The 27,759-nt window shown below is 32.3% G+C and overlaps 5 protein-coding genes across 7 annotated transcripts; 3 read left to right on the top strand and 2 right to left on the bottom strand.

Annotated features, from left to right (window-relative positions):
* LOC109354468 (CMP-sialic acid transporter 2-like) lies at positions 280 to 7,852 on the top strand. The gene is made up of 16 exons (XM_019596984.1): positions 280 to 545; positions 746 to 953; positions 1,355 to 1,471; positions 2,238 to 2,294; positions 3,186 to 3,263; positions 3,859 to 3,903; positions 4,241 to 4,300; positions 4,492 to 4,614; positions 4,762 to 4,839; positions 5,283 to 5,352; positions 6,143 to 6,250; positions 6,392 to 6,525; positions 6,649 to 6,725; positions 7,033 to 7,078; positions 7,171 to 7,232; positions 7,558 to 7,852. Exons 2-15 carry the CDS (start codon positions 786 to 788, stop codon positions 7,219 to 7,221), a joined length of 1,212 nt encoding a protein of 403 aa, XP_019452529.1. The 5' UTR covers positions 280 to 545; positions 746 to 785; the 3' UTR covers positions 7,222 to 7,232; positions 7,558 to 7,852.
* LOC109353870 lies at positions 10,142 to 12,815 on the top strand. The gene is made up of 2 exons (XM_019596230.1): positions 10,142 to 10,605; positions 11,978 to 12,815. Exons 1-2 carry the CDS (start codon positions 10,142 to 10,144, stop codon positions 12,210 to 12,212), a joined length of 699 nt encoding a protein of 232 aa, XP_019451775.1. The 3' UTR covers positions 12,213 to 12,815.
* On the bottom strand, positions 13,140 to 17,289 carry LOC109354467 (UPF0061 protein azo1574-like). Its single transcript, XM_019596983.1, has 8 exons — positions 16,885 to 17,289; positions 16,604 to 16,713; positions 15,639 to 15,695; positions 15,256 to 15,555; positions 14,488 to 14,735; positions 14,029 to 14,335; positions 13,664 to 13,937; positions 13,140 to 13,443 (listed from the first exon to the last, which is right to left on the bottom strand). The coding sequence occupies exons 1-8, from the start codon at positions 17,188 to 17,190 to the stop codon at positions 13,189 to 13,191; spliced, it is 1,857 nt and encodes a 618-aa protein (XP_019452528.1). The 5' UTR covers positions 17,191 to 17,289; the 3' UTR covers positions 13,140 to 13,188.
* LOC109353297 (protein EMSY-LIKE 3-like) lies at positions 21,967 to 26,362 on the top strand. 3 transcript variants are annotated; one of them, XM_019595518.1, is made up of 10 exons: positions 21,967 to 22,126; positions 23,158 to 23,363; positions 23,456 to 23,565; positions 23,664 to 23,904; positions 24,052 to 24,237; positions 24,317 to 24,385; positions 25,201 to 25,452; positions 25,572 to 25,640; positions 25,740 to 25,803; positions 26,061 to 26,362. In XM_019595518.1, exons 1-10 carry the CDS (start codon positions 22,099 to 22,101, stop codon positions 26,207 to 26,209), a joined length of 1,374 nt encoding a protein of 457 aa, XP_019451063.1. In that variant the 5' UTR covers positions 21,967 to 22,098; the 3' UTR covers positions 26,210 to 26,362. The 3 variants fall into 3 exon arrangements, with proteins under 3 accessions (XP_019451063.1, XP_019451062.1, XP_019451064.1); XM_019595517.1 differs by having other exon boundaries at positions 24,043 to 24,237; XM_019595519.1 differs by lacking the exon at positions 21,967 to 22,126 and adding an exon at positions 22,254 to 22,969 and having other exon boundaries at positions 24,043 to 24,237.
* Positions 26,715 to 27,759, bottom strand: LOC109353869 (AP2/ERF and B3 domain-containing transcription factor At1g51120-like). Its single transcript, XM_019596229.1, has 2 exons — positions 27,739 to 27,759; positions 26,715 to 27,692 (listed from the first exon to the last, which is right to left on the bottom strand). Exons 1-2 carry the CDS (start codon positions 27,757 to 27,759, stop codon positions 26,730 to 26,732), a joined length of 984 nt encoding a protein of 327 aa, XP_019451774.1. The 3' UTR covers positions 26,715 to 26,729.

Below are 27,759 nucleotides of genomic sequence, written 5' to 3'. Positions count from 1 at the left end.
ATAAAAGTTTTTAAAAAATTAACACACTAATAAATGATATTAAACTAAAAAAATAATAGTTAAACTTTTGTCGTATGCAATGTAATAATAACTCATGCTTGATGATTCATTTCTAGCCCGTAACAGTGACTCACCAAACTGTTTGACTCCACCTAGTTTCCTCACAACCCTGATATCTGATTGGTCTGTCACATCGTCCCGTACCCAACACGTCACGAAGCTTTTATTTTGTGTATAATGAAAGCAATCAAATAAATGCATAAATGTAACTCTCATTTTTTTCTTCAATCTACAATACAATTCGCATTTCCCACTTTCTCTCACATTTCTCGCTCTGCATATTCTTCGCATATCTCATAATTCTAATTCAAATTTTCTCCAAATTTCAATTCATGTAAGAAGAAGAAGAAGAAGCAGAGAGAGTGAAATTCAAATCGTTTTCGATTTCAAAATCACACTCACATTTGAATCACTTTCAATTCTGTTACTCTAACTGCAGATCAAATCAAGTTTATTCGTAAATGCTCTGTGACGACTCGATTTAGGTTACTAATCGTTTCTTCAATTCCGAATTCTGATTCTTCACGAATTTACGTATTTTGTCGGTGATTTTTTTTAAGATCTCAGCTCCGCATCTTCGTATTTCATTGGATCTCTATTTCGCTTTGGAATTATTAAATCTTGATTGTGTGTTCCTAAAGAGCGAGATCTATAGAAGTTATTAACGTGTTTTTTGGTTATTCAGTTGCAGATCGAGTTGGTAATAGTGTGGGAGGGACATATAGATGAAGGACGGAATGGTAGAATGCAGTGTTTGTCATTCAAAATTGGTTTCGCCAACAACCAAATCTATATCAAGGGCTTATGATCGCCACAAAAATAGGATATCATCCAAGCAACGTGCACTTAACGTCTTCTTGGTTGTAGGTGACTGTATTCTAGTTGGTTTTCAGGTGAATATGTACCCTCTCTTACTTCAAATACTAATGTAATAGAGGATTCAGCTGAAACAAATTGGCATTTCGATTTACGAAGAGTAACTAGGTAGCGTTTGGTAGACGTGTTAGAAGATGGAACATAGTATACTTTTCTTTGGATTAAAAAAAGGGATTTAATGATGATTATGACATAGCATGTTTGTTTCTATAAAGTAAAACAGTGAAGCAATTACTTCGTTTCCATTTGTCATTTCTTTGACTTGCATATTTAAACTTTTATATTTGGAGATGAGCTAGTGTAGATTGTAGTAGTCTAATGTAGGATTTTAGAGTTCATTGTTGTTAACATTGTTATTTCACGCTAAAGTTTTGTGCTTGTTACTGGCTGACATATATCGTTCCCTTGAATTTTGCAGCCTATTCTTGTCTATATGTCCAAGGTTGATGGAAAATTCAAGTTTAGCCCAATTAGTGTTAACTTTTTGACAGAGATCACAAAGGTTTTCTTTGCTATGGTTATGCTTTTAATCCAGGTACATATCACCTTTTCTTTATCTTTATTCAAATATATACTGTCTTTTCAATTACTTATAATTAAAGCATGTGTTAAGTGAGAAGTGGATTATGAGCGCAGAATCAACAATTCAGCACATATATTGAAGCAAATCATTAGCAAAATGCAATCTTGCTTGATGTTGCATCTTTCTTATTATAGCCGGACATTACCTTATTTTTGTGTGGATGTCAGTGACATTAGAAGTTATAAAAGAGATTTTTTTGGTTTGGAATTATCATTTCCTGAGTTACTTTAGTGGATACTCCATAATAGGTCAGAGTTGGTCTATAGTGAATGGCATGGGGCTGCCATTTATCTTTGCAAGTAAACAGCGACATAATCAAAATCTGATAGTCTACGATTTGAGTTTTATACGATTATTAATGGTAGAAAACAGGTGTATCAATTTTTTTATTTTGTCATCTTCCTAGTCTATCCACCCACTGGATGGGTGAGAGACTAATCTTCCAGGGTACGGTCAGGCGCCGAAGCAGGAACCCCTCCCAAATAGCGTTTTTTTATAGACATGATTCTATGGATGGAACCCAAGATCTCATGCTTAGGATATGCTTGACCTTAGCAGCCTATTATACATGATAATCCTGAAGAATGCTGATCTCCTGAAGTTTATAGAATGTTACAACTAACTCCAATATCTAAAGTAGTACATCAAGATCTTTTGATCTTTAAGCTATTTGTGTGCTCTTACTATCAATCTTAGTAAGGTTTGGTTGATTGTGCAGGCTAGGAATCAAAAAGTTGGGGAGAAGCCCCTTCTCTCAATTTCTACGTTTATGCAGGTACTACTGTGATTTTTAAATATTGGTTTTGTATAAAGGGACAGATTTGTGAAGACTCTATATTATTTGCAATATCACTTAGTTCTTCACATATCCTCCGAAGCACGGATTCGTCAAACACCCTCACGTGTCGGTGTCCGACACGGATACGCTCGGATTCGCGAAGGATACGTATCCGTAGAGTATCCAAAAATTAAAAAATAAAATAAAATAAATAAATATCAAGATACGTATCAGATTCGTTTTCAATAAAATATAGGATACATAGATTCGTTTTCAGTAAAATATAGGATATAAAGATTCGTTTTCAATAAAATAAGATAAGTTAGATTTGTTATGGAGGGCAATGATTTTCAATTTCCATTATATTTTTTACTATGAATATTTTGATTTATACTTATAATTTTATCATATTTTATGTGTTTTTTATTATTTTATACGCGTATCCCTGAACGTATCGTATCCTATATTTTAGAAAAAATGTGTGTCGACATATCGAATACGTATCATATCCGACACACGTATCCGTATCCATGTTTCATAGGATATATGATATTCCTCAATTTCCATCAATGTCTGTCTTTTGCTGGGTTCTTTGCTTCTTGGGTTTGATCTGGATTACTCAGTTCAAGTTGAATAAGTACATTTTATGTTAAGTTAATAAAAGAATCTGCAGCTATGGTATTTACTTTAGACTGCATATGTACAGCGCAGTGTTGATACTTTTCATCTTAGATACCACATTTTGCATATTGGTGTGATCAGTTGTGCTCTTTAATTAACATCTCAGTGAATATGGAAGTTTGGAACATGGGAGAACACTTTCTTCTTATGTTCCTTCACATCTTCTCCTTATATTTATCTTTTATGGGGTAATTTTATCCTTTGCAGGCAGCTCGCAACAATGTCCTTCTTGCCATTCCAGCATTTTTGTATGCTATAAACAACTATCTGAAGTTTATCATGCAGGTATGTAGAGTTAGCCGATAAAAAATGCATATATAAAAGGATCCAGGCTAGAATGCTAGTCATTAATGCTTGTTATGTTAATTACTTCTTTTAGAGTCTTGTTATGTTAATTGTCTTTTTGTGATGAGCCTCTGCTAGTACTACTACTCTAGTATTTGATCTTGATTATTATTATATATAGGTGTTAGTGCTTTGTATCATGGCATGCATATATCATCTACTTGGATAAAGTATTATTCAGGAGGTCTTCCCTCTTTTCCTCCTTTTGCATCTAATTCCTGTAATTTCAGTAGTGCTTATATTATAATCAGCTTTGAATTCTTGTGTCGGTCATGCATTTCACATGATGTGTCTTATGTCTTTACTAGTCTATGCCATAGTGAGTGACCATTGCTTAAGTTGTGCACTTGTTTGTATCTCATGTTTGCTATCTCATTCAAAGTCTAAAATAATTTTAATTTTTTAAATGGAAAAGGAGAGAAATGAATCAAGTGACTTCATATAACTTACCTATGATTGTTCAGTCACATTTTACAAATTTGAAGAAATCATGGGATCTGACGTAACTTACTAGTTGATATCACATTCCATGCAGCTTTATTTTAATCCTGCTACTGTGAAGATGTTAAGCAACTTGAAGGTAATTTCTCATTCACTGTGTTATATAGTATATTACCAGCCAAATAATTGTTTGCCTATGCACTGTATATGGTATTTCTCTTGTGATGGCTGCTGATGCCTCTCAAACAAACCTCCTGTTACTTGTGGCCATATTAAACTTTAATAGTTCCCGTTAACTGTTCAAGACTGGATTTTTCTTTTCACTTTATTTCTAGAAATTCTCTTCTTTTCTTCCCTCCTTTTTATTCTTTTTTCCTGAAGAATATTCTCTGAAACAATTTGAAATATCATTTTCTTCATAGTTCGCTTAAGCTGAATTAGATGTAGTTGTTGACTCTTGATTGTGCATGTTGCAGGTTTTAGTAATAGCAGTTTTATTAAAGGTGATTATGAAGCGTCGGTTTTCTATTATTCAGGTTAGTGCATTAAGCTCTTACTTGCCTGTAGGCATAGGGAAGGGGCTCTCTGTGGCCATTATTTGGATTTTTATTATTGAACTTTAGCATGCAATAATTTACTATTGAACTTTAGTAAGCCATAATCCTTATGTAAATCCCAATTGCGCCTACTTATTTAATTGGATGTTTGATTTATTATTTTGCTACAGTGGGAAGCTCTTGGTTTGTTGCTCATTGGTATAAGTGTTAATCAACTACGATCTTTACCTGAAGGAACTACAGCTTTGGGCCTTCCGGTCACAATGGCTGCATATATCTATACTACGATCTTCGTAAGTGATGTTTGCCATTTGCTCTTTTGACCATATATTGAATATTATTGTGCAATTAGTTCATTTCATAGTAATTTTGGCTATTCTATACTTATTTATTGAGATTCCTTTCTTTGTCAAATTTTTGACCTAGGAGTTATTTTGCAGGTCACTGTTCCATCATTGGCTTCTGTTTATAATGAGTATGCCTTGAAGAGCCAATATGATACAAGCATTTATCTCCAGGTGATGTAGGGAGCACTGGATTTTTTTTCATAATTGGAATGCAGTTTTATTAAGTCAAAAAAGAAAACGATGTTTTGACTTCAAAGTTGTCTCTGCGTGGAACATGGATTATCTTTTCATTCTCTAACTTGACAGTATGCAAAAAAAATTAGTTTGAGTTCTTCTTTTCATTTTTTTTAACCAACAAATTGAATTATTATCTGATTTTATTACTATGTATTGCTCAATTGTCGACCCCACTTAGTGAGACTAAGACTTGGTTGTTGTTGGTTGTAACTGTCGGAAGTAGATTGAAGAATCATGTCAGCATCTTGGAATACAACAAAGAAGAAAAATGAAATTAATAAATATTTTCAAGTTTAGTGGTGCCAGAATACTTACAATCTTTCACTAATTTAGTTTTAATTCATCTAGATATTGATTCTCTATCTCTTGATTTACAGAACTTATTCTTATATGGGTATGGAGCTATATTCAATTTTCTTGGAATACTTGTGACTGTTATCATCAAAGGTGAGAAATGAATCTCTAATTTCTATATAATCGTTGGCATTTCAAATATGGTGTGAAGCATTTAAAAACAAATCCAAAGAAAATTTTCATAAAACAAGAGACTGCCCCCACCCACCCATCACCACAAGCTGAAACAGTGAATTTCAATGGTGATCTCTTTCGAATCGATCAATATGATAATTATAGTGGTTTAGTCATGCATGACACATGGCATTCTTTTCCCAAACTAAAAAAACAGGACGAGTCTGCCTGAAGATTGTTAGACACTTAGATGCCACAAATTTAGCTTGCTGAGTGGAGCAGTTATTTCTGGTTGATTGCAACCTGTGACCACCAAATTATCAGCCTTATCATTATACTAAGGCTCACCCTCTGGATTTTAGATTAACAAAGTCAAGAACTAAATATTGTTAATATCAACAAATTCATATTTTAAATTAGAGCACATAGGATGGAATTGGCAAGCAGTGAACAGACTGTACTTATTGGGATGTGTTTTTCATGTGTTTCTTCATACATCATTGGGTGTAATTGTAAATGTGGCAACAAGTAGTCATTTTAATACAATTTGCCATGATGCGTAAAGCGCTTCATATAAACAGTTTCCTACATTGTTAAATAGTTTAATAAATTATGGTTTAACTCTGTTAGTTGATTCAATCAATAGTATATACTTGTGGCATCTATTTATAATAAAACTTGTTTAAACCTTGTGTGGCTTATACTGTGTTGCTTTTTCTGATGCTCAAACTGTTGACTGATTTCTGTGATGCTGCCATAAATGTTCCAGGTCCTAGTAGTTTTGATATCCTTGAAGGTCATTCAAGAGCCACTATGCTATTGATAGCTAACAATGCTGCCCAAGGAATTTTATCCTCTTTCTTCTTCAAATATGCAGGTTAATAATTCAGATGTGTTTTTATTCTTTTGTTGAATTTATTTTTAAAAAAAATACAGGTCTAGTATAATTATTTTAAATTGCCCTAATGTGGTCTGATGTCGCTTACCTTCTCTCAATAACCCATGTAATGTGTTGCAGATACAATTTTGAAAAAGTACTCATCAACAGTTGCAACAATCTTTACGGGCATAGCATCTGCTGTAATGTTTGGACATACTTTAACAATGAACTTCGTTTTAGGCATTTCTATTGTATTCATCTCAATGCACCAGGTAAATTGAATTTTGAAGATTCTGATTGGTAATTAAGAATATTAGAAATAAATCGCTAATTTTATAAACAAATTCAGCCAATGACATTTTCTTTTTACATCACCGTGCTCATTCTCTCTTCAGTTCTTTTCACCACTTTCAAAAGTCAAAGATGAGCAGAATGGTGTGCTGGAAATGCATGATATTCATGACAAACAAAGGTACTTGCTAATCTATTTACTGATATGATTAGTTTTGGGCTCCAGAAATCCTTACAGTTTATACTTTATAAGCTTTCTCTTTTTGCTTTCCATTGTATATTTTATTGAATTACTATATGAAAGGCTTACCAACTACCTGCTTATTCTAAAAAGGACGGAAAAAGAGTCCCTTTTCCATAATTTACAGTTTCTGAAAAGGTTCATTAGATATTTCTTATTTTTAGATGGCCACGTAACCCGAAAATATTTATAAGAAAAATCATTTCCTTCTTCCTTTGCAATGATGAGTGCCTTATGTTCATTCCAGGTCAAAGGACTCCTTTATAAACATGGCGGCTGGAGCAAATGAAGAGGTGCCGATTTGCCATCACCTTGATTTATTATTGAGAGCTTTTTATATACATTGGACTAATTACTGTTTTGTTGTTTACATGCATTTTTCCAGGCTACTCATCATATAGGGCTTGATGAGAGACTGCCACTTCTTCCCAAATAGATTGACCTACAGTACGTTTCCCTTCCGTTTTTTATTGTTCTTGGCCTCTTCATAATCCTAATTAATCATCCTTTTAATTCTAAGGATAACATAATTTCTTGATCTGTTGGATGATTTTTGCTTCTGTCCTGGATCTGTTTATACTTTACACTTCATAATATTTTTGGCCTAAGCTGATGCCTTTGTATTTAGTGCAAAAAGAAATACAATTTTAACTTCTGTCAATTCAAAATATCCCACTTTCTTTAGGTTTAGAACTGTTTTATCCCCCGTTTTTTAGTGCTTTGAACAGTCCCATTAGTATCTAGTGAATCAATCTTGTTCATATAATTGCAGGAATTTTCAAAGAATATTGCACACGTTTTAAGGTCACAACAAACATAAAATGTTATTTCTGCATTTCTGGGATAGCTAGCTTTCTACAAAAGGGATTTATATTTATCTATATACAAAAGGGGCATGGACTACAGGAGCTGTTGAGAAAGCCAGGATTTTCAGCTACTGAAAATTTTGATAGACAATAGTAAATGGCATATCAATGTGGATTTGCTTGTGTTACATTAATTCTTTGTTTTGACATTTGGTTTCTCCTTTTCCCCATTATTATTATTTTTGTTCTCTGTTGTATTTACTTCAACCCGTTATATCTCCATTGTGTTATTATTTGCATTTATTACATGACTTAGGTATTTCATTTTAATTATGAGATTACTAGTAAGGAACAAACGAAATGGTACATTATATCTGTATGCATATTAAGCACTCGATCTTGTTGTATCAACTCTTGTTAATTCATTTTATTTTATTCCCTGGAAGTATGAGAAACAAAAAATGGTAATTTCAAATTGTCGGTAAACTATAAACTGTCCTAAGCTAATCCAATTTAGTTTCACTTCTTTTATCATGTTGTGGTGGTAATGATGATTGTAAACTTTTACCCGAAGTCCATTAAATTGAACATTAGGTGGGTAACTTGTATTTCAAATTTGTCAGTATAAATTTTAAACATAGTCATTATATTATTCATTATTCATTTGTATTACTTAAATTTAACAGTCAATAATAAAATGATACAGTAATAATATAAAAATTCTTCTTTGTTAGTGTATACTTTTTTCTCGATATATATGGATAAATAAGATTACTTGTTACAATTAATTGGCTAGGCAACAAAATGTATTTTACTACATTATTAAAGAAATAGATTTATATTTAATAAATGATGAAGTGGATCCTAGAAACAGCTTTTCCCTTTAGGGAGAAGGTTGTGTATGTTTACACTGTTCAAACCTTGCTAGGTGGTGGTGAGGATATTTTTTCAAGTTAAGATGCTAATACCGAAACAAAAACTGTTTTAGAAAATTCAACATAAGTGGGATTGTTATTTGCTTTACCAATTGCATGATGCAATAGCCTTCTAAAAGAACCATTTTATTATTATTTTCTAAAAGTGCCTCGTAATTTACATTTTTTTCTTATTCTTTGGATAAAAGCTAAAACAAAAACACTTTTGTGATTTTGTGGATTTGGTTACTTGCATGTGGAATGTTTTTAGACTTGACTAGATCACTAAAGTTTATTTTGAGAGAATATTTTCATCTATTGACTTCAACAAATTTCCAACCTCAAAAAAATATCAAAAGTTATTCATTGTTGTCTCATGCTAATTGAAATTATTGTTATCTACTTCATTAAACATATATTTTTAAAATAAAACTTATATAGTGCATGGGTTAGCGTAAAAACTAATTTAGAAGGTTGATACCCTCAGAAATTTGGAAGGGACAAAAAAACTATAGATCCCAACATACCTATGTTTTAAGGGCTACCTGCGGATGGCACTCAATTATTCTGTGCAGATTGATTTTTTTTAGGAGTGTAATATTTATATACTGACTGTGTAGAGAGATTTATATACAGTTAATATATTATTTACTATTCATTTTTTATTTTTTTTATTTAATAGTAAATGATAATTAAATATAAATGATTAATGATGCACAACTAGTATAAAAATATCTTACACTATTATTATATACATTTTTTTCTTTTTTAATCTAAAATTAAAATAATATAAGCCAGCCCACTAACCCAAATCAGAGACAAGTCAGAAACTGGTAAATTTGCAGGTTGATCCAATCCATGCACACACATAACTTATTTTATTTTTTGGTTATGGAAACTGAATAAAGTATTACAGTTTTTGGAAATCATGTATCCACTTATAAATCCTCATTATTTATTTATCAATGAGAGGATTTAATATCTATACACTGAGTACAAAGATTTTAAACTCTTCCGCCCCATGAAAAAAATACGCATGAAAGGAGATTATTGTTATTATAAACCAGAAACTCTGGAGTCTCCAATTTCAATCTTGAAACATCATATACATGCAGAAAGGTAATTACATGATTATAGTATTTCATAACTACTTTTTATATAGTAGCAGTGTTACGTTTCAGATTCAGTTGCATTATTACAATTTTATTATCAAAATCTCAAAACAAAAGCATCAAAGTTGAACAATATGTTTAAGGGAATATTCTTGTTTACATTATCTATCTGTCCAAAATGTTATCCTTACATATATATTGTTGTAATGTATTTTTTTACTTACATATATGTTGTTGTAATGTATTTTTTTACATCAGCAATATACTTTCCAAAAAAGTTAGGGTATAAATTTAAAAATATACTTTCCAAAACATTTTTTTGTGTCACAAATTATATTAATGTATCTATCATTTATTATAATTGATCAAGAAATACTTAATTATTAAATTTTTGACAAGTTTTGTTTGGAATGTCCAATGTGGTCCAAAAAAAACAAGACACTAGGTATATTATATTCATATGTAACACACAGCTACAAAAGAAAGATTGGTTTTTTCAATCTCAGCGGCGCTCTGCAAATGCAATGATTTATTCTTCTACTTTGAATAACCTTAATCCTTCTTCATCTTCTACCTCCATAGAAGTTATGAATGATGATTACTCAAAACCCATTTCCATGAAACAAAGTTCAGTATCACCAGCACTTTCATTATCCCATCTTAGCCACTCTGAGCTTCTGAAGCGTCGTTATGATAACCTCAAACTACTTTCCAAGTGTTACAGAGACCTTTATTGGGCTCTTTTGGAGAAAATTAAGACCCATTACAGAGATTATCTCTTGGAATATGGTGTTACCCCTTATAAGGAGGATAATGATGTTTCTGAAAACAAGAACAAAAGTAGTGAATTGGGTCAGAATGAGAGTCCTTTATGTGATTTTGTTGGGTGTGATTCAAAGGCTATGCCTTTGACAAGTTTTTGTTATTTGCATATTCTCTCTGATCCTAACCAGAAACTTTACAAGCCTTGCAATTATGTTATCAAATGGTATTCTCTAATTCTAATTCTAATTCTGATTCTACCTTTTTTATTTCTTTCTTTTATGTAGATATTGTACTTTTATTGCATCTTGCTATGTCAAATGTTTGTTGATACTTGATACCAACATGTATATATTCATGGTTTCATGTTATAATTCGTGGGGTGCATTTAAATATGATCGATGTAATTGTAATTGTGATGTTGTTGTGAAGACTATTAATGTTGTAGCGAGAATTGCCACATCATAATTTAGAATGTTGTGTATATTTTTGTAATACATTAATTTGTAATCAAATTAAATGTTTCCCTACCAGTTAATGATGTTGCCTTTGGGGCTTGATTTACAAAATACTGATTTATGTTTCCACCTGGTTGCATTGGATATTATGTTGTTCTATGATTGCATCTAAACCTAATCATGGCTATATTAAGTGTCATGTATTATTTCGGGTAAGTAATATTTGATAGATGTGTCAAAACATACTAGGATAAAACATTTGTTTAATTAGTATAATATTTATATCCGCTTAGAATGCATTCATTACATTTTGTTCCTCCCGAATATCCGTCATTAATCATTTAATTGCATCTAAACCTAATCATAGCTATGTTAAGCGTCATGTATTATTTCGGGTAAGTAATGTTTGATAGATGTGTCAAAATATACTAGAATAAGACATTTGTTTAATTAGTATAATATTTATATTCGCCTAGAACGCATTCATTACATCTTGTTCCTCCCGAATATCCGTCATTAATCATTTAATGATTCTATTTATATAATTAATCAAATAAATTAAGAGTAAGATACAAATTTACTTTACAAATGAGCAAACAGAATTTTTTTTGGATAATCAAAAGACCATAAAAATTGTGCTTTTGTTTTTGTTCTCAAAATTATTTTCTTCCTCCTTAGTCTTTTTTTATTCTCCTCTTTGTGGGACAGAAGTGAGGGCAGGGAAAGGCATTCAGTTTTCAATTCTTATCATCACTGTCTTTCTGTAAAATTCAAGTTTCTGATGGGAAATTTTTGGAGAGAGAAACAGGCAGAGAAGACTCTTATTAATGTGCACATTTTACAAGTTCTAGTGTTATATTATTGCATGCTGATTTTCACAAAGAAACTGGTTACATCTTTGGCCTCTTCCAAGTAAATTGGGTAAAGTCAATCATTTTTTCTTCTTCAAAAACCAACTCGTAAACATCACTTCGTATTTAATCATAGAATATTTTCAGTTGGAATCTTTTTCTTTCTGCATTCTTTTAGTTTTATATATTATTAAATAAATTTTATTCCTGATCTTCCTTGCTTTATATAGATTCTTCAATCAATTTATTAATTTAAACACATGTTCTGATATGGTTTTTTTGTTTTCAGTGCAGAATCTGGACCAATAAGATGTGGGAAACCTATATTGAGATCCAGTGTTCCATCTCTCTGCAGTGCACACTTTCAAAAGGCTCAGAAGCATATTTCTAGCACATTGAAGAAAACAAGAATGAATGTTTCATCCACAAGTAAAATGGTCCCTAAACTTCATATTATAGTGACTGAATATATTCGTCATATTCAAATGAAAAGAAGAAAGGAACTAAGCAGAAGGAAAAAGTGAGATTGTAGCAAAGCAAGAAAATGATAGCTGAGCATTATGGAAGTTGATCATGATGCAAAGATAATCAATGATATACAAGTCCATTTTGGGACAAATATAGGAGATCAAATAATTTTTTCTTATAATAAAAGAGGCATTATCAACTCAGTTCATTAATTTCAGATAGTTTTTCATTCTCTTCCTTTGGCGTTGAAGTTATTAATAGGTTAACGATAATCCCCACTGAATTAACATTTCAGAATAGCCTAATATAGCCACCAAATAGAGTTGAAATTGTAGGCCTAAAGCTAATATAGCCACCAAATTTATCAACCTACTTATTTGATAATCATGTGAATCTTTTTAAAGACTAAAGGTTGAACATTTAGACATTCAAATACCTAAGATCATTTTTAGATGACCAATATAATGTTTTCCTCTTAAAAAAGTTTTCAAATTCATCTTATATCTATCTACTGTTTATTTTTTTGTCTTTAAAGTTCAAACAATTGCTCACTCAATATCATGGTTAAATAAAGTCCTGAAATAATGACACAAGTTTTCAAACATTGTAGGCAAATATAAGTTTAAATATCCCAGGGTAAAGTTTATTTAGATGATCACTATATCATGCAACATTCACATGCATTAAACTTACACCCACATGAACTTAAATCGGGGCAAAATATCCTTAGACTTGCTGAAACCTACAAAGAGACCTTTCTACCACTAGCAAAGTTGAAAGTGTACCACACTTCATTTTCATGTTAAATATCACTGGGGACAATGTATGGTATTACAAATAATATAAAAGAAAGCCATGTTATTAAACTGCGCAGCAGCTACAATAACCCATTACTAGTACAAACAAATACATGACTACCATATACAATAAAACATACGCTATACTCTTTTTTATTCCTAGTTTCTGTGTCTTGTAATTTTTTTAAAATCCTTTTCTGCTATTTCTGGTATATTGAGTACCTAAGCAGGCAACTCAGGAAGAACAAGAAAGCATGCATACACCTGGTCTGTATGCCCAAGCTGGGGGCAAGCGAGCGTAATTTTCCATTCCTGGCTGCTCGTCAAAAGGATGCTCCACTAATTTGAGCAACCTACGGACTTCTCCAAAATCGCCTATTTCTGCAGCATCAATTGCAGTTTGGCAGAGATAGTTCCTGAGAACATATTTTGGATTCACCAAATTCATTGAGGTCTTCCTCTGATCGTCAGAAATGTCACTGGTGGAGAGCTGCATAGCACCAAAGCAATGATGTGAGATTACAGAAGCACAAGACATCTCTGCCAAGTTAATTTTCCAACAACCAAACCTTAGTCCCACTAGTTGGGGTCAAAAATATGAATCGAACGAACCATAACGCTCTATTATAAATCATGACCATCGACACCATAACGCTCTATTCTACAAGTGCCTTAATTAAAGAAAGTCAAAAGCAAAACAACAAATTCACCTCATGGATATAGGCTTTCAACCAACTGGTCCATGCTTCCCTACGCTCCTCACCCATATCTAACAGTACTGACTTCAGTGGAACCAACAACTCATCATCTGGAATGCTTGTGTCTGCTTTGACATTTGAAAGTGTACGAAAGAAGTTTGTGTAATCAACTTTATCAACAGCCATATTACTAAGTAGTTTGCTGATGAGCTGCTTATTATACTTTGGGAGCCCAAGCTTTTTGGTCATTATAGCTTGATAATCATCCATAAATCTCATTCCATATCTGAAACAAACCAACCATAAAGTGATACATTTAAAAGCAATTCAGACCTATTTATTCTCTAAGGTAAAGATATCAGAAGTGTTACTACTACCTTTCCAAAACATAATTAGCCTCTTTTTCGTTTATTAACTGAGCAGCTAATAGAGTTGTCACGAACTGGGCAAGATTCCATAAACCAATGTCAGGCTGGTTCGAAAAACAGTATCTTCTACCTGGAAGATCTGTAGTATTTGGGGTAAAATGAGGATCGAAAGCATCCAGAAAGCCAAATGGACCATAATCAATGGTAAGACCCAAAATGCTCATGTTATCAGTATTCATGACACCATGAGTGAAACCAACCCCCTGCCATCTAGCAATCAAAGAAGCAGTACGCTCAGCAACCTCCACTGCCCATGCTGAGAATACCATTGCGAAAAAAACAGTAGTTACAGTTTTAACTTATTTGTTATTATAAAAACTCAGAATAAGCAACCAAATATCAATCCTTAAAATAAAGATTACAAAAAAATGCTAGCACCATAAATTCTCCCAAGGAAAGTATTTTTACCTGCGTACTTGTTTGAAGTAAGATCTACAACAGAATGATCTTCATCACTGGTGCTGAAAGATAAGCTTTCACTCTTACTAATGCTCTCAATTTGAGGAAAGTGGTGCCTAATAGCATAGTCAGCCAAACTACGAACAATACCTAGATCCTCATCACCTCTGGAGGCATGTATTTGGTATGATCCAAAGCGCAGAAAAGATTGAGCAACTCTGCAAACAATTGCACCAGGTTCTTCCTTTGCATTGCCACTGCATGTGTGATATTAACATCAAGAACAACAACAACCAAGCCTTAATCCCACTAGGTGAGGTCAGCTACATGGATCGAACGACACTATAACATCATATTCATATTATTAAATTTTTACATATGCAGAATACAATTTTTCTAAAATCTAAACCCATCCAGATTTCATCATACAAAATTAAAATACAGACGTAAGTTTTTTCCTCTTTTTTTGATTAACAAAGCCAAAAATTCAACTATTACAATGTGTAGAATATGGCACCTGAATTTCAAGAAAGACTGATACTGAAAATGCTGAGACAGAAAATTTTCTTCATATAGTACATGGTATATAGGAGAAAAAGGATCGACTTTATCACTCGTTCTTTGAACCTCAGTTTTTATAATAAAAACTTGATCATCATCTTATTCTGAAGAAACTGGAATTTTAAGCCAACCACAAAATGCAAGAGGGATTAATGCTAGTGTAAACTGAGATGTCTTGAGTAAAATTTATCAATATTGAAAGTTCATTTATCATACTCATAGAACATGTCACGATAAACCAGCTTCCCAGTGGTCACAAGACAAAGGGCACGGGTTGTTGGTATTCCCAGGTGGTGCATTGCTTCACTACAAAGGAACTCCCTGATGCTGCTTCGTAGCACAGCAAGGCCATCAGCAAACCGACTATAAGGAGTCTTCCCTGCACCTTTAAGTTGCAGTTCCCACCTTTCAGACTTTGAATTCAGTATCTCCCCTAGCGTAATTGCCCTACCATCACCTAGCTGCCCAGCCCACGTGCCAAATTGATGTCCACCATAGCACTGAGCATATGGCAACCTGTATAGCAGAATCTCAATCATGTCTAATTTAGCATTATTAACCAGCCTAAAAATCTGTTGACATATATGTACAACACTTACGCTCCAACCGGAGGTGATGCACCTGAGAAGATAAGGGGAAAATCTGGCCTTTCAAATCTGAAACTCAACGCAAAAATGGTTAGTAATGAAGTGAACCTTGCCAGACACAGACCTGCGCGTGAGGTTTTATGTTAACAGAGAGATGGAAACAAAAATTACTGATCAGGTCATCCGAAGTATAAACTTAAAAGTTTAAACACAAGTACTAAAAATCATAAAAAAATAGCTGTTCTAATAATGCACATGACTATCAGAAAATAGCAGTTAAGCCCTAGCAATATGGCCCCTACATCACCAAAGAGCACAAAGATTTCATGTAATTTTAGATTCCAGGCATCATTTCAAATAGATTTGAGATTTTCAAGATCAACCTAAAAACTCATCAATGAGTTTCCCTTTTAACTAGAGAGAAACTGATACACTTTATCAATATGAGGGAAAGTGAGAGAGATGAAGTGATACAGAACAAAGTTGCTTGCTATTTACTAATATGCCCATAAATGGGTCAGTTGTGTGTAAAATGAGACGCACCACATATTTTTCACTCGGGGATATTATTCCACGCATTTCGCTTGTCTTCCAGAATTTCTACCTAGTAGTCCATAGTTGCCAAGGCCATCCCACTCCAATTCTAATTATCAGATATCCCCCTTAAGTCCCAACCCCTCTCATATATTAGTTCATCACACTCAAATTCCAATTTTGTAGTTAGTACTTCAATTTTCAATATTCTTAGCCACACTTCTATGAAGAAATTATAGTGTATCTATTTTCACTCCATGCAACAATATATAAACTTAGAAATATACTCATTGAATTAATTTTGTTTGCAACAGAATTTTAGACCAAATATGGTATGCAATTGTTGCTAAGAACCAATGAACTATAAGCATTTGGAAAATAGAAACCACTTATGTTAACACTAATGTACATCCATCATTGAACATGACAAATAACACACTCACTCTTTATGATCCAAATCAAACAAGTCAGCAACGGATTCCGACCACGCTACAAGTTGAGGATTATCTACTTCAACTGATGGAGATACTTTGGTATAACAAGCATGCAACACCTGAAATGATGGAAATTACAATAGAAATTTAATTTCGCATCCTCAAACTATCAAAACAACAAATCCAAACCCTAATTTCATTTCCATTCACCACCACACTCTGAAAAACACATGACAAACTCAAATTCAACAAAAAAATTACAAGATCCAAAGCAATAACTAGTGAGAGACCTGTCTCGGCAATGAATCGGTTCTAGGATCAGCTGGCAAAGTTCTAACGAAGGAATTGTCCCAATTGAGATCTTCAAGCTTCGAGCGAGAAGCATGACTATGAGTTTGAAGAGTGTGATTCTGAAGGTGCTGAGTTACGGAGTCAATGGAAGAAGAGAAGCTTTGAGAATCCATGGACATGGCTCTGTGATGAATCGGAGGGTAGAAATGGAATTTCGTACGGAGAGATGAGAAGAAGAAGGAAGAGACGGTTATGGGAGAGAAATGAGTGTGACCGAGGCTGAGGCTCGGCGTCAGCCTTACCATTTTTTTCTCTTTCTCTCTGTTTCGGTTTGGGTTGGGAGTTATGTTGAACCTCCCCCACTATTCTACACGTATCAATAATATTCATACCCCATATCCTTGGAAGATAATAACACTCCCTTATGAATAATAATATATCTACGAGTTATATACATTGTCTCTTTTAATAAGTATTGTTTTACTTTTAAGAAATGTCATTCATAGAAATCAAATTTAATAAAGACTTTATATAATTAAATTAATTTTTGGTCAGTAATTCTAGTGACTATATGAATGAGTTATAAATATATGAGTTTAAAATCTATGTACTGATAGTGTAAAGGTTTTTACATTTTCAGCACATCATCTACAATTGATTTATAATACTTTTGCTTGAAAGTCAATACTAGCAAACAAATGAATGGTGGAAATTTACTGACGGTGTAAAAATCACTTACACCGTTAATGTACACATATTAAATCCTAAATATATTGGTAATAAGATGGAGTAATATCTTAATTAAAAAATTGAAGAACTTTATCACCTAGTTCTTCTGGTGTCCAATTGAATGGTTTACACTTTACACCCAAAAAAAGTAATAAAAATATAGAATTACAATTAACAATGGAAAACTAAAATAATCCAGACAAAAATGCATTTGGTTCAAACATTTCAAATCTTGCCCATTTGATTATGACACAATGTACATTTTCCTAAATGTTTTCACGGGCCTGACATTTTAGATAATGAATAATAAACTTTGTATGTTTTTGGGTAGTAAAATTATGTAATTTATTCAAGTTTAGCACATTTATAATATGGTTAAATTAGTTCTTCCCATATAGAATCAATTGAAATCTTTACTTAGAAAGTAGTATAACATGAATCATTAACCCATCGATGATTAACTTTTGTGTCTATAACTAGTAATCTTTGTGTCTAGAGTTTACTTATAGTAACATTTAACATTGAGGTACAACATGATAAAGAATATTGTTTCAATCACTTTAATCGATAAATCAATCGTATATTAATATAGTATGCCAATTATATTGGACAACCAATTAAATTGGTTAAGATGGGAAAATACCGATCAAAACAATTAAATTGTATCATATATTAATGATCAAAATTGGTTTAGGCATAAAGATTATAATGAGTACTCGAAATCACTAGTGCTTGCTGATAATACTTACATTGGGTTGTGTCAAATTTTGTATTTTTGAACTCACAAGTAGTTGGAGCCATAATTTTTAAAATTTGTTGTTGAACGGGTCCAGTTCAATCAATGAGATATTTGTACTCGCAAATTTTAAAATGATTAAATTTTTTTTACTAAACAATTTTTTTGTCATAATGTTGGAGTAATAATATTTTTTTGTTAAGTAAAACTAATTGTATTGAATCTATAATTTAAGTTATGTTTTATAAATTTTTATTACATTACCCCCATTTGATTACATGAAATAATAGAGAAGATTATAGGAAACATAATGAGTAGTTCACAATTATTTTTAATATACTCATATTCCATATCTATGTAACACTCCAAACAATATACATTGTTAATTAGTGCATGATATTTCAAAGTGATTATTAAGGAGAGTATCAATATGATATTGATAATGATAACAAAAAAAACATCATATCCATATTGAATAACTCTTAAAATATGGTTAGAGTTTTTTTTGATACTACTCAAAGTATTTTATCTACCTTTTAAATAAGAAACTAATATCTTTCAGATGTGACTTACATAACCCTTTACCTTTTGGGCCCTCTTGAAAATTTAGAATAACATTATATCACTAGATCGACACTTTAATCACAATCTTAATTAAGGTTTACCAATAAGATTAGATGTATTTTCCGTATATCTAGTATAATTAACTTAATCACAATCTTAAAAAACATGATAACAATATTTCAAGATAAATCAGAAATAACAAACTATTAACATCAAGCACGTATTTTGAAAAAATATTCCTTCAACCTTTTGAATAAAAAACTAATCTCTTTCAGATGTGGCTTACATATCCCTTCACCTTTTGGGTCATCTTAAAAATTTAGAATAACATTATATCACTATATCAATATTTTAATCACAATCTTAATTAGAGTTTACCAATAACATTAGATGTGTTTTTCGTATATCTAGTATAATTAACAACAACTTAATCACAATCTTAAAAAAAAATGTCAACAATATTTCAAGATAAATAAAAAATAACAAACCACTGACATCAAGCACATATATTGAAAAAATATTCCTTCAGCCTTTTGGATAAGAAAATAATATCATTTAAACGTGGCTTACATAACCCTTCACCTTTTGGGTCATCTTGAAAATTTAGAATAACATTACACTACTAGATCAACACTTTAACCACAATCTTAATTAGAGTTTACCAATAAAATTAGATGTGTTTTCCGTATATCTAGTATAATTAACAACAAATTAATCACAATCTTAAAAAAATGTCAACAATATTTCAAGATAAAACAAAAATAACAAACTACTAACATCAAACACATATGTTGAAAAAAATATTCCTAGCCTTTTGGATGAGAAAATAATCTCTTTCAGACGTGACTTACATAACTCTTCACCTTTTGGGTCATCTTAAAAATTTAAAATAACATTATACTACTAGATCAACACTTTAATCACAATCTTAATTAGAGTTTACCAATAAGATTATATGTGTTTTCCGTATATCTAGTATAATTAACAATAACTTAATCACAATCTTAAAAAAAAATGTCAACAATATTTCAAGATAAATCAGATATAACAAACTATTAACATCAACTACATGTTTTGAAAAAATATTCCTTCAGCCTTTTGGATAAGAAACTACTCTCTTTCAAATGTGGCTTACATAACCCTTCACATTTTGGGTCATCTTAAAAATTTAGAATAGTTATACCACTGGATCAATATTTTAATCACAATCTTAATTAGAGTTTACCAATAACATTAGATGTGTTTTTTCGTATATCTAGTATAATTAACAACTTAATCACAATCTTAAAAAAATGTCAACAATATTTCAAGATAAATAAAAAATAACAAACTACTGACATCAAGCACATATATTGAAAAATATTCCTTCAGCCTTTTGGATAAGAAAATAATATCTTTTAAATGTGGCTTACATAACCCTTTACCTTTTGGGTCATCTTGAAAATTTAGAATAACATTATACTACTAGATCAATACTTTAATCACAATCTTAATTAGAGTTTACCAATAAGATTAGATGTGTTTTCCGTATATCCAGTATAATTAACAACAACTTAATCACAATCTTAAAAAAAATGTCAACAATATTTCAAGATAAATTAGAAATAACAAACTACTAACATCAAGCACATATTTTGAAAAAAAAATATTCCTTCAGCTTTTAGATAAGAAAATAATCTCTTTCAGATGTGACTTACATAACCCTTCACCTTTTGGGTCATCTTGAAAATTTAGAATAACATTATACTATTAGATCAACACTTTAACCACAGTCTTAATTATAGTTTACCAATAAAATTAGATGTGTTTTCCATATATCTAGTATTATTAACAACAAATTAATCACAATCTTAAAAAAAATGTCAACAATATTTCAAGATAAATAAAAAATAATAAACTACTAACATCAAACATATATGTTGAAAAAAAATTTCCTTTAGCCTTTTGGATAAGAAAATAATCTCTTTCAGACGTGACTTACATAACCCTTCACCTTTTGGGTCATCTTGAAAATTTAGAATAACATTATACTACTAGATCAACACTTTAATCAAAATTTTAATTAGAGTTTACCAATAAGATTAGATGTGTTTTCCATATATCTAGTATAATTAACAACAACTTAATCACAATCTTAAAAAAAATGTTAACAATATTTCAAGATAAATCAGATATAACAAACTACTAATGTCAAGCACATATTTTGAAAAGAATATTCCTTCAACCTTTTGGATAAGAAAAAAATCTCTTTCAATTGTGGCTTATGTAACCCTTCACCTTTTGGGTCATTTTGAAAATCTAGAATAACATTATATTACTAGAAGAACACTTTAATCAAAATCTTAATTAGAGTTTAGCAATAAAATTACATATCTTTTCTGTATATCTAGTATAATTAACAACAACTTAATCACAATCTTAAAAAAAATAGCAACAATATTTCAAGATAAATCAGAAATAACAAACTATTAACATCAAGCACATATTTTGAAAAAATATTCCTTCAATCTTTTGATAAGAAACTAATATCTTAGAGATGTGGCTTACATAACCCTCCACCTTTTGGGTTATCTTGAAAATTTAGAATAACATTATACTACTATAGCAACACTTTAATCACAATCCTAATTAGAGTTTACCAATAAGATTAGATGTGTTTTCCGTATATCTAGTATAATTAACAACTTAATCACAATTTTAAAAAAAATGTCAACAATATTTAAAGATAAATCAGATATAACAAACTACTAACATCAATCACATATTTTGAAAAAAAATATTCCTTCAATCTTTTGGATAAGAAATAAATCTCTTTCAATTGTGGCTTAGATAACCCTTCACCTTTTGGGTCATTTTGAAAATTTAGAATAACATTATATTACTAGAAGAACACTTTTATCAAAATCTTAATTAGAGTTTAGCAATAAAATTACATATCTTTTCTGTATATCTAGTATAATTAACAACAACTTAGTCACAATCTTAAAAGGAATGTCAACAATATTTCAAAATAAATCAGAAATAACAAACTACCAACGTCAAACACATATTTTGAAAAAATATTCCTTCAGCCTCTGGGTCCAAATTAGGCTCCAATTGTTCCCATCCCTAAATGCGGTGAAGAGTTCGTGGACTTGAACAAATTGATACTTTGATTTTGTGATTTTGACGCTTGGGGACCTCAATGGATTTTGATCACTCTGATACCAGTGGTGGGTCATTCCAAAAATTTGTTTTTTCTTCTTCCTTTTATTGTCTATTTTATTTTCTATGTTGTGTTGTTCTATGTCTATATGAGCATTGCCTCTGTGGTTTGTGATTTGGTCATAGTGAATTGGGTTTTTACTCTAATTGGGTATACTTTATAGTTTATACTTTTACATTAATTGAACTAGGGTCACTCTATATAGTGACATTGAACTAGAATAGCACTTTTGCAACTTTATTCCTGAAGAAACTGTTTTTGGCTGCTGCTGTTTTGTTAAAAGTTTAATTTTTTTCTCTCTCTCCGGAAATTGTTATTTTGCATTGTGTTTGAATAGATAATTGCTAGAATGGGTTTGTTTAATTTTGGGGATTAGGATTATGATCATGGTCTTTTTTATCAAGTTGATAAGTTAATGTCTAATTAGGAATTGTTTTGAATATATGTTGTTGACTCTTGACTGGTTCTTAACCTATGTTGTTTTGCTTGATAAAAAATGTGTTCTTTTAGTTTTGTTTACAGTGTAATGCAGGTACTATACAACTGACTTGAAAAACTTCATTCTATTTCTACCCTTCCTTTTTGATAATCCTGTTTTTTCTTCTTGTTGTTACACACTGATTATAGTTGAGTCTTGACTTAAAAGATTTGAAGTATAGTGTCACATATGATGTGTGAATGTGTCCTAAATCTTAGAATGAACCTGATTGATGCTGATATAGTATTTATCTTATTACTTTCTAGGACATAAATTCTATTATAGTCAATCTGATTTTAAAGCAAGGGTTCATTATCTAATATGATCTGCTTTTGGACACAATAGGACAGGACTTGAAACAAAACATAGATAGTACATGCTTTTTGTTCTTTTTATTCTTTTGTTTCTTACTTTTCTACTAACATGGCTCAATCATCTTTTAATTTCTCCACTCTCCTTTTTTCCTTTTCTTTTTTGTTTTTTCTTTGAGTGATTGCTTATTAGAAAAGTGTAAGGTGTCATGCACACATATTAATTTCCATTATCTGAAACACATGCAGGAACAGATGATGATCTTCCTCCTTCCCATAAAAATCGATTTCAACGACCGGATTGTATTGCTGGAAATGGAAGATCAGCAGTTGTAGGCTCTGGTGCACTTCCTACAATGCAGAATGAGATGGAAACCCAGATCCACAGCCTTGAGAAAGAAGCATACACCTCTATGTTGAGGGCGTTTAAAGCTCAGTCTGATGCAATTACTTGGGTACCGTTGTCTTGATCCATTGGTTCCAATTTCGATAAAATATGTTGGATAGGATCAACAATTGAGTTTTATTTTGTGCCTACGTACTTCAGGAAAAACAAAGTTTAATTACAGAGCTAAGGAGTGAGCTGAGAGTATCGGATGAAGAACACAGAGAACTTCTATCCAGAGTAAATTCTGAAGACAAAATCCGCAGGATAAGGTCATATTATGTCTTGTCATTTTCTGTTCAGCAGTTTGTGTGTACTATTGAGAAAAATGGTTTATTTTTTATTTGGGTGTAACCAAATGTATTGTTAGGGAGTGGAGAAAGGCGGGTGGAGGAGTCCATCCTGGCACCGTAAATAATGCTCAAACAGTTCATGACCACGTACCCAGCCCGATCATTTCAGCGTCTCATAAGAAACAAAAAACATCACAATCTGCGGCTTCATTATCCTTGGGTGCACCATCGCCAGTAGTTCATCCACCTATGCAACCAACATCTTCCGCGTTGAGGAATGGGCTCCCATCCGGAGCAAAGACCAAGAAGCCAAAACCAGTAAGTGTTTCAGTATTGAAAGATCATGAAAATGAATGCTAGATACTGATTCCTCTGTGTTCAACTGTTCATTGTTTTCCATTCTTAAATAACATATATATAAAAAAAAAGACATTGACTAGTGCATCCTCAATGAAGTCCATACAGTTACCTTCCGCAGGAGTCGCTAGCAGAAGCCAGGTTGCTAATCGAGGGGGTTCTTCGGGTGCCATTGCAACAAATGGACCTGCTCCTTCCTCGTATGATCTGTTGATTGGAAAAAAAGTTTGGACAAGGTGGCCTGATGACAATCACTTCTATGAAGCTGTTATTACTGATTATAATCCTGCTGAGGTGTGTTATACTGTTATTGTCAACTACAAGAAACTTCATAAAACATGGGCCTTAGTTAATCTAATTAAATATTTGGCAGGGACGACATGCTTTGGTCTATGATATGAATTCAGTAGATGAAACATGGGAGTGGGTCAATCTTAAAGAGGTAAAATTCTTGCAATATTCTTCGGTCTGTGGTAAATGGTAATTATGTGCCATCTAGTTTTAGCGTGACTCTTTTTTGTAAGGATTATTTTCTGCCTGACAAATATATCCGGAGCTTTATTTTTTCACATCCCTAACTTATAACATGATGTCTATGTCTTATATGTTGAATCTCAACCCTTGAAATGGACATGAGAGATCTTGTAAATTTAATAAGATAAACATTATATGTCTGTCTTAAATGTAGTTTGTTTTTGTAGATGAAGGTATTGCCATATAGTCAATATCCTTGGCTGGTTTGGGCCATCACTGTGGGTGATTTCCCTTGTATAAGTATCTATAATTGATGCAAACAAATAAACTTCAATCATATATAGGATAATTCGTCCTAAAGTATAGATCAGGCTACATTGCAGTAACATAGTAATATCAAAACGTTAATAAGCCTGTTCTTCACATTTATTGGTTACCGTCAGTTAGACGGTGTCTTAATTTTAATCATGCACTAAAGTCAAGAAAATACACTACCTTGCAAAATTACATCACTTCTTGCAATGCTGGAATACCAATATCCCGGTTTCTCCTGTCAGTTATTTATCACAGATGTTTGTTCTTTTTTAGTGCAAATTGTATATCAATTTTCTTATCCTATTGAAGTGTTTTCCGATCTGTCGGCTTCGTGTCTCTTTGCTTTTCTTTTCATTTTTCTCTATCAATTTGCTTGTACGAGTCAACTAAGAGTACGTGTTCTTCTCACTAACTATCACTCGCTCAATGGCAAAATCTCAGTTAGTAACTATTTGTTTGTCATTGTAGATATCGCCAGAAGATATTCGTTGGGAAGGTGAAGATCTGGATCCTAGAATACCCCATAAAGGTGGTCGGTCTGGTTCAGGTAGAGGGATGAAGAAGTCCATGTCCAGTGGTGGTGCAGTTACAGATGCTGGAAGGGGTCGGGGAATTACAAAGTCTCAGCCTAAGAAAGATTTCATTTTGCCGCAGAATGGGAGCCGGAAGAAGCCTACAGGTTATATAGAGATACTCCACACAGATACCCTTATCCAGAAGGTATGAGCATATGCAACAGAATTTTATAATATTTCTATTACTGTTAGATTTGGCTACTTCTCTAAAGGATACACATATTTGGTTACTTGATATAATCTAATGAAATGGAACCAAATCAGGTTGAACGGGTTTTTAGCGCCAGTCATCCCGATCCCGTGGAAATGGAGAAAGCAAAGAAAGTGCTGAAAGTGAGGATCAACCATTTTCTCTGAATTCCCATCTGCACTATTTACTTTTCGTTTTATTTTCTACAATCATGATGAGCTTCCGCTCCCTTTGAAATGCAGGAACACGAACAGGCCCTTGTCGATGCAATTGCCAAGCTTGGTGATGTTTCAGATGGTGAAAGTGGTAATAACTAAGTTGCTAGAAATTTGTTCATGTGGAATTAAATGAAATTTCACCACATTATCTTGTATCTTAATTTTCTGACATTGCAAGTAAACCAGCAACAACCAGAGTCAAGTTTTCTTATTTAATATTCTCCCTATAGTATTCAAGCATATGATGATGAAATACAATAGTATCTCACTGTCTATCTAGTAACCGGAAAACATATTCGATAACATATTTTACTTTGTTCCTTCAACTCTCTTCCTTTAAACCAGATGGAGATCCTCCCTTTTCACAAGGGCAATCAATGGATCAAGAAATCGGCAGGAAGAAATGGCAGAATGATTATGTGGGTGGTGTTAGAGTACTTGAAGGTTCAAATTTACCAAGAAAGAGTTTTGCTCCTTCATATCAACATTCATGACCTTAGTGAGTTTGAACCATTGTGATAGCTATGTTTTCTATTGCTATTTTATAAATAAGTAGTGTAGCTGCTAGGCCTTGGTCCAATTTTGTGGAACATGAGATATTAACTTGTAAATTAAGCATGCAAGACATGGTTATTTATGTTTTTAAACCTATGTACAATATTATATCATTCAATCAGCACAAATGCTTGCAATTTTTTACATTTAGAAATTAGAAAGGGGTATACTATACTACACAAATAACAGTCTAATATACATGATCAACAAGTCAAATAATATAACACAAACTATAAGCATTCAATAATGAGTTAATTTTTCCTTTACAATGATGCCATGGATCAAATGAAAACTGAATTAAGATTCAAGATAGTTTATTAGCCACAGCTTTTATAATTATAAAAGTTAAGGAAAATGTAAGCATGGTCTATCATGTGTCAAAGAAATTTGTTCATGGGTGTAATATCTATGCACTGACGGTGTAAAGATTTATATACCATTGAATAATAAACTATTTTTTCAGCTGATACAAACACCAAAGAGCCTCAAACCTTTCTGTGCACTATTATTTGGTGAATGCAGTGCATCAAAATCCTTTATATCCTTGGTCTCTTGTCCTTCATCTTTTTCTTCTACTTCATCACTTGAACTTAACATGTTCCCTAAAGCTTTTTTTGCATCTTCCTTCTCTTCAAAACATTGCTTTTTCTCATGATCTTCATTATAATATATTACATCTATCAATGAAAAACTTTCTTCCCCTCTTCTCAAGTTTATAGGTTCACACACATAAAAAGCAATGATGTCTTTAGCCCTTAATTTCTTATCCTTCACAAACCTGTTCCACCCTCTTGTGAACACATAACTTTGGCTGCTATTCCAATAACAATATCTAAAGTTCCATGATCTCATGAGCTTGTCATAAAAGACAACCTCAATATCAACATCCATTTCATTATTCTTAGCTTCTGCAATGCCAAAAACATTAGGGAAATATGTAACTGCATGTATTTTTGGTATCACAAGCCTATTGAGTTTCCCTACATCACTTGGTGTCAATTCTTTTTGAAAAAGTAAGGTGCAGGACAAGTTTTCCTCATGACCCTTCATTCTTATATGTTTACTTTTGTTACTAACAACACCAAATTCTTCATCAACTTGTGTTTGGGTCCTAAGAAAAGTAGCAAATTTTGATGGGTAGGTTCCATCTTTTATCATGGTAAGCACTGCTTCTGTGCTATAAGGACTTTGAAACTGAGGCTCTAGAACTGATTGATCATTCCATGGAAAGTTTCTGTGGCTTTCTCCGCTTCGAAGCTTAATCGTCGCGCTATCATAAGCCATTGCAGCCTCTCTTTCTGACTTGAATGTCCCTAGCCAGATTCTGTGGTGATTTGCATATATTTGTGCACCCCAATGCCCATTTTGCTGAGGCACAACACCTTTGAACTTTAGAAACCCTGCATTCTCTTCTCTTCGTGCCTTACGCGTTTCGGCGCATCAAATGCAAGATTGATAGCATTAGAACCTGAAGTTTCATAGCTGCCAT

Source organism: Lupinus angustifolius, chromosome LG08, assembly GCF_001865875.1.
Source record: "Lupinus angustifolius cultivar Tanjil chromosome LG08, LupAngTanjil_v1.0, whole genome shotgun sequence".
Lineage (NCBI taxonomy): Eukaryota > Viridiplantae > Streptophyta > Magnoliopsida > Fabales > Fabaceae > Lupinus > Lupinus angustifolius.
Note: the sequence above shows the minus strand (reverse complement) of the source record. Positions and strands in the feature narration are given on the sequence as shown.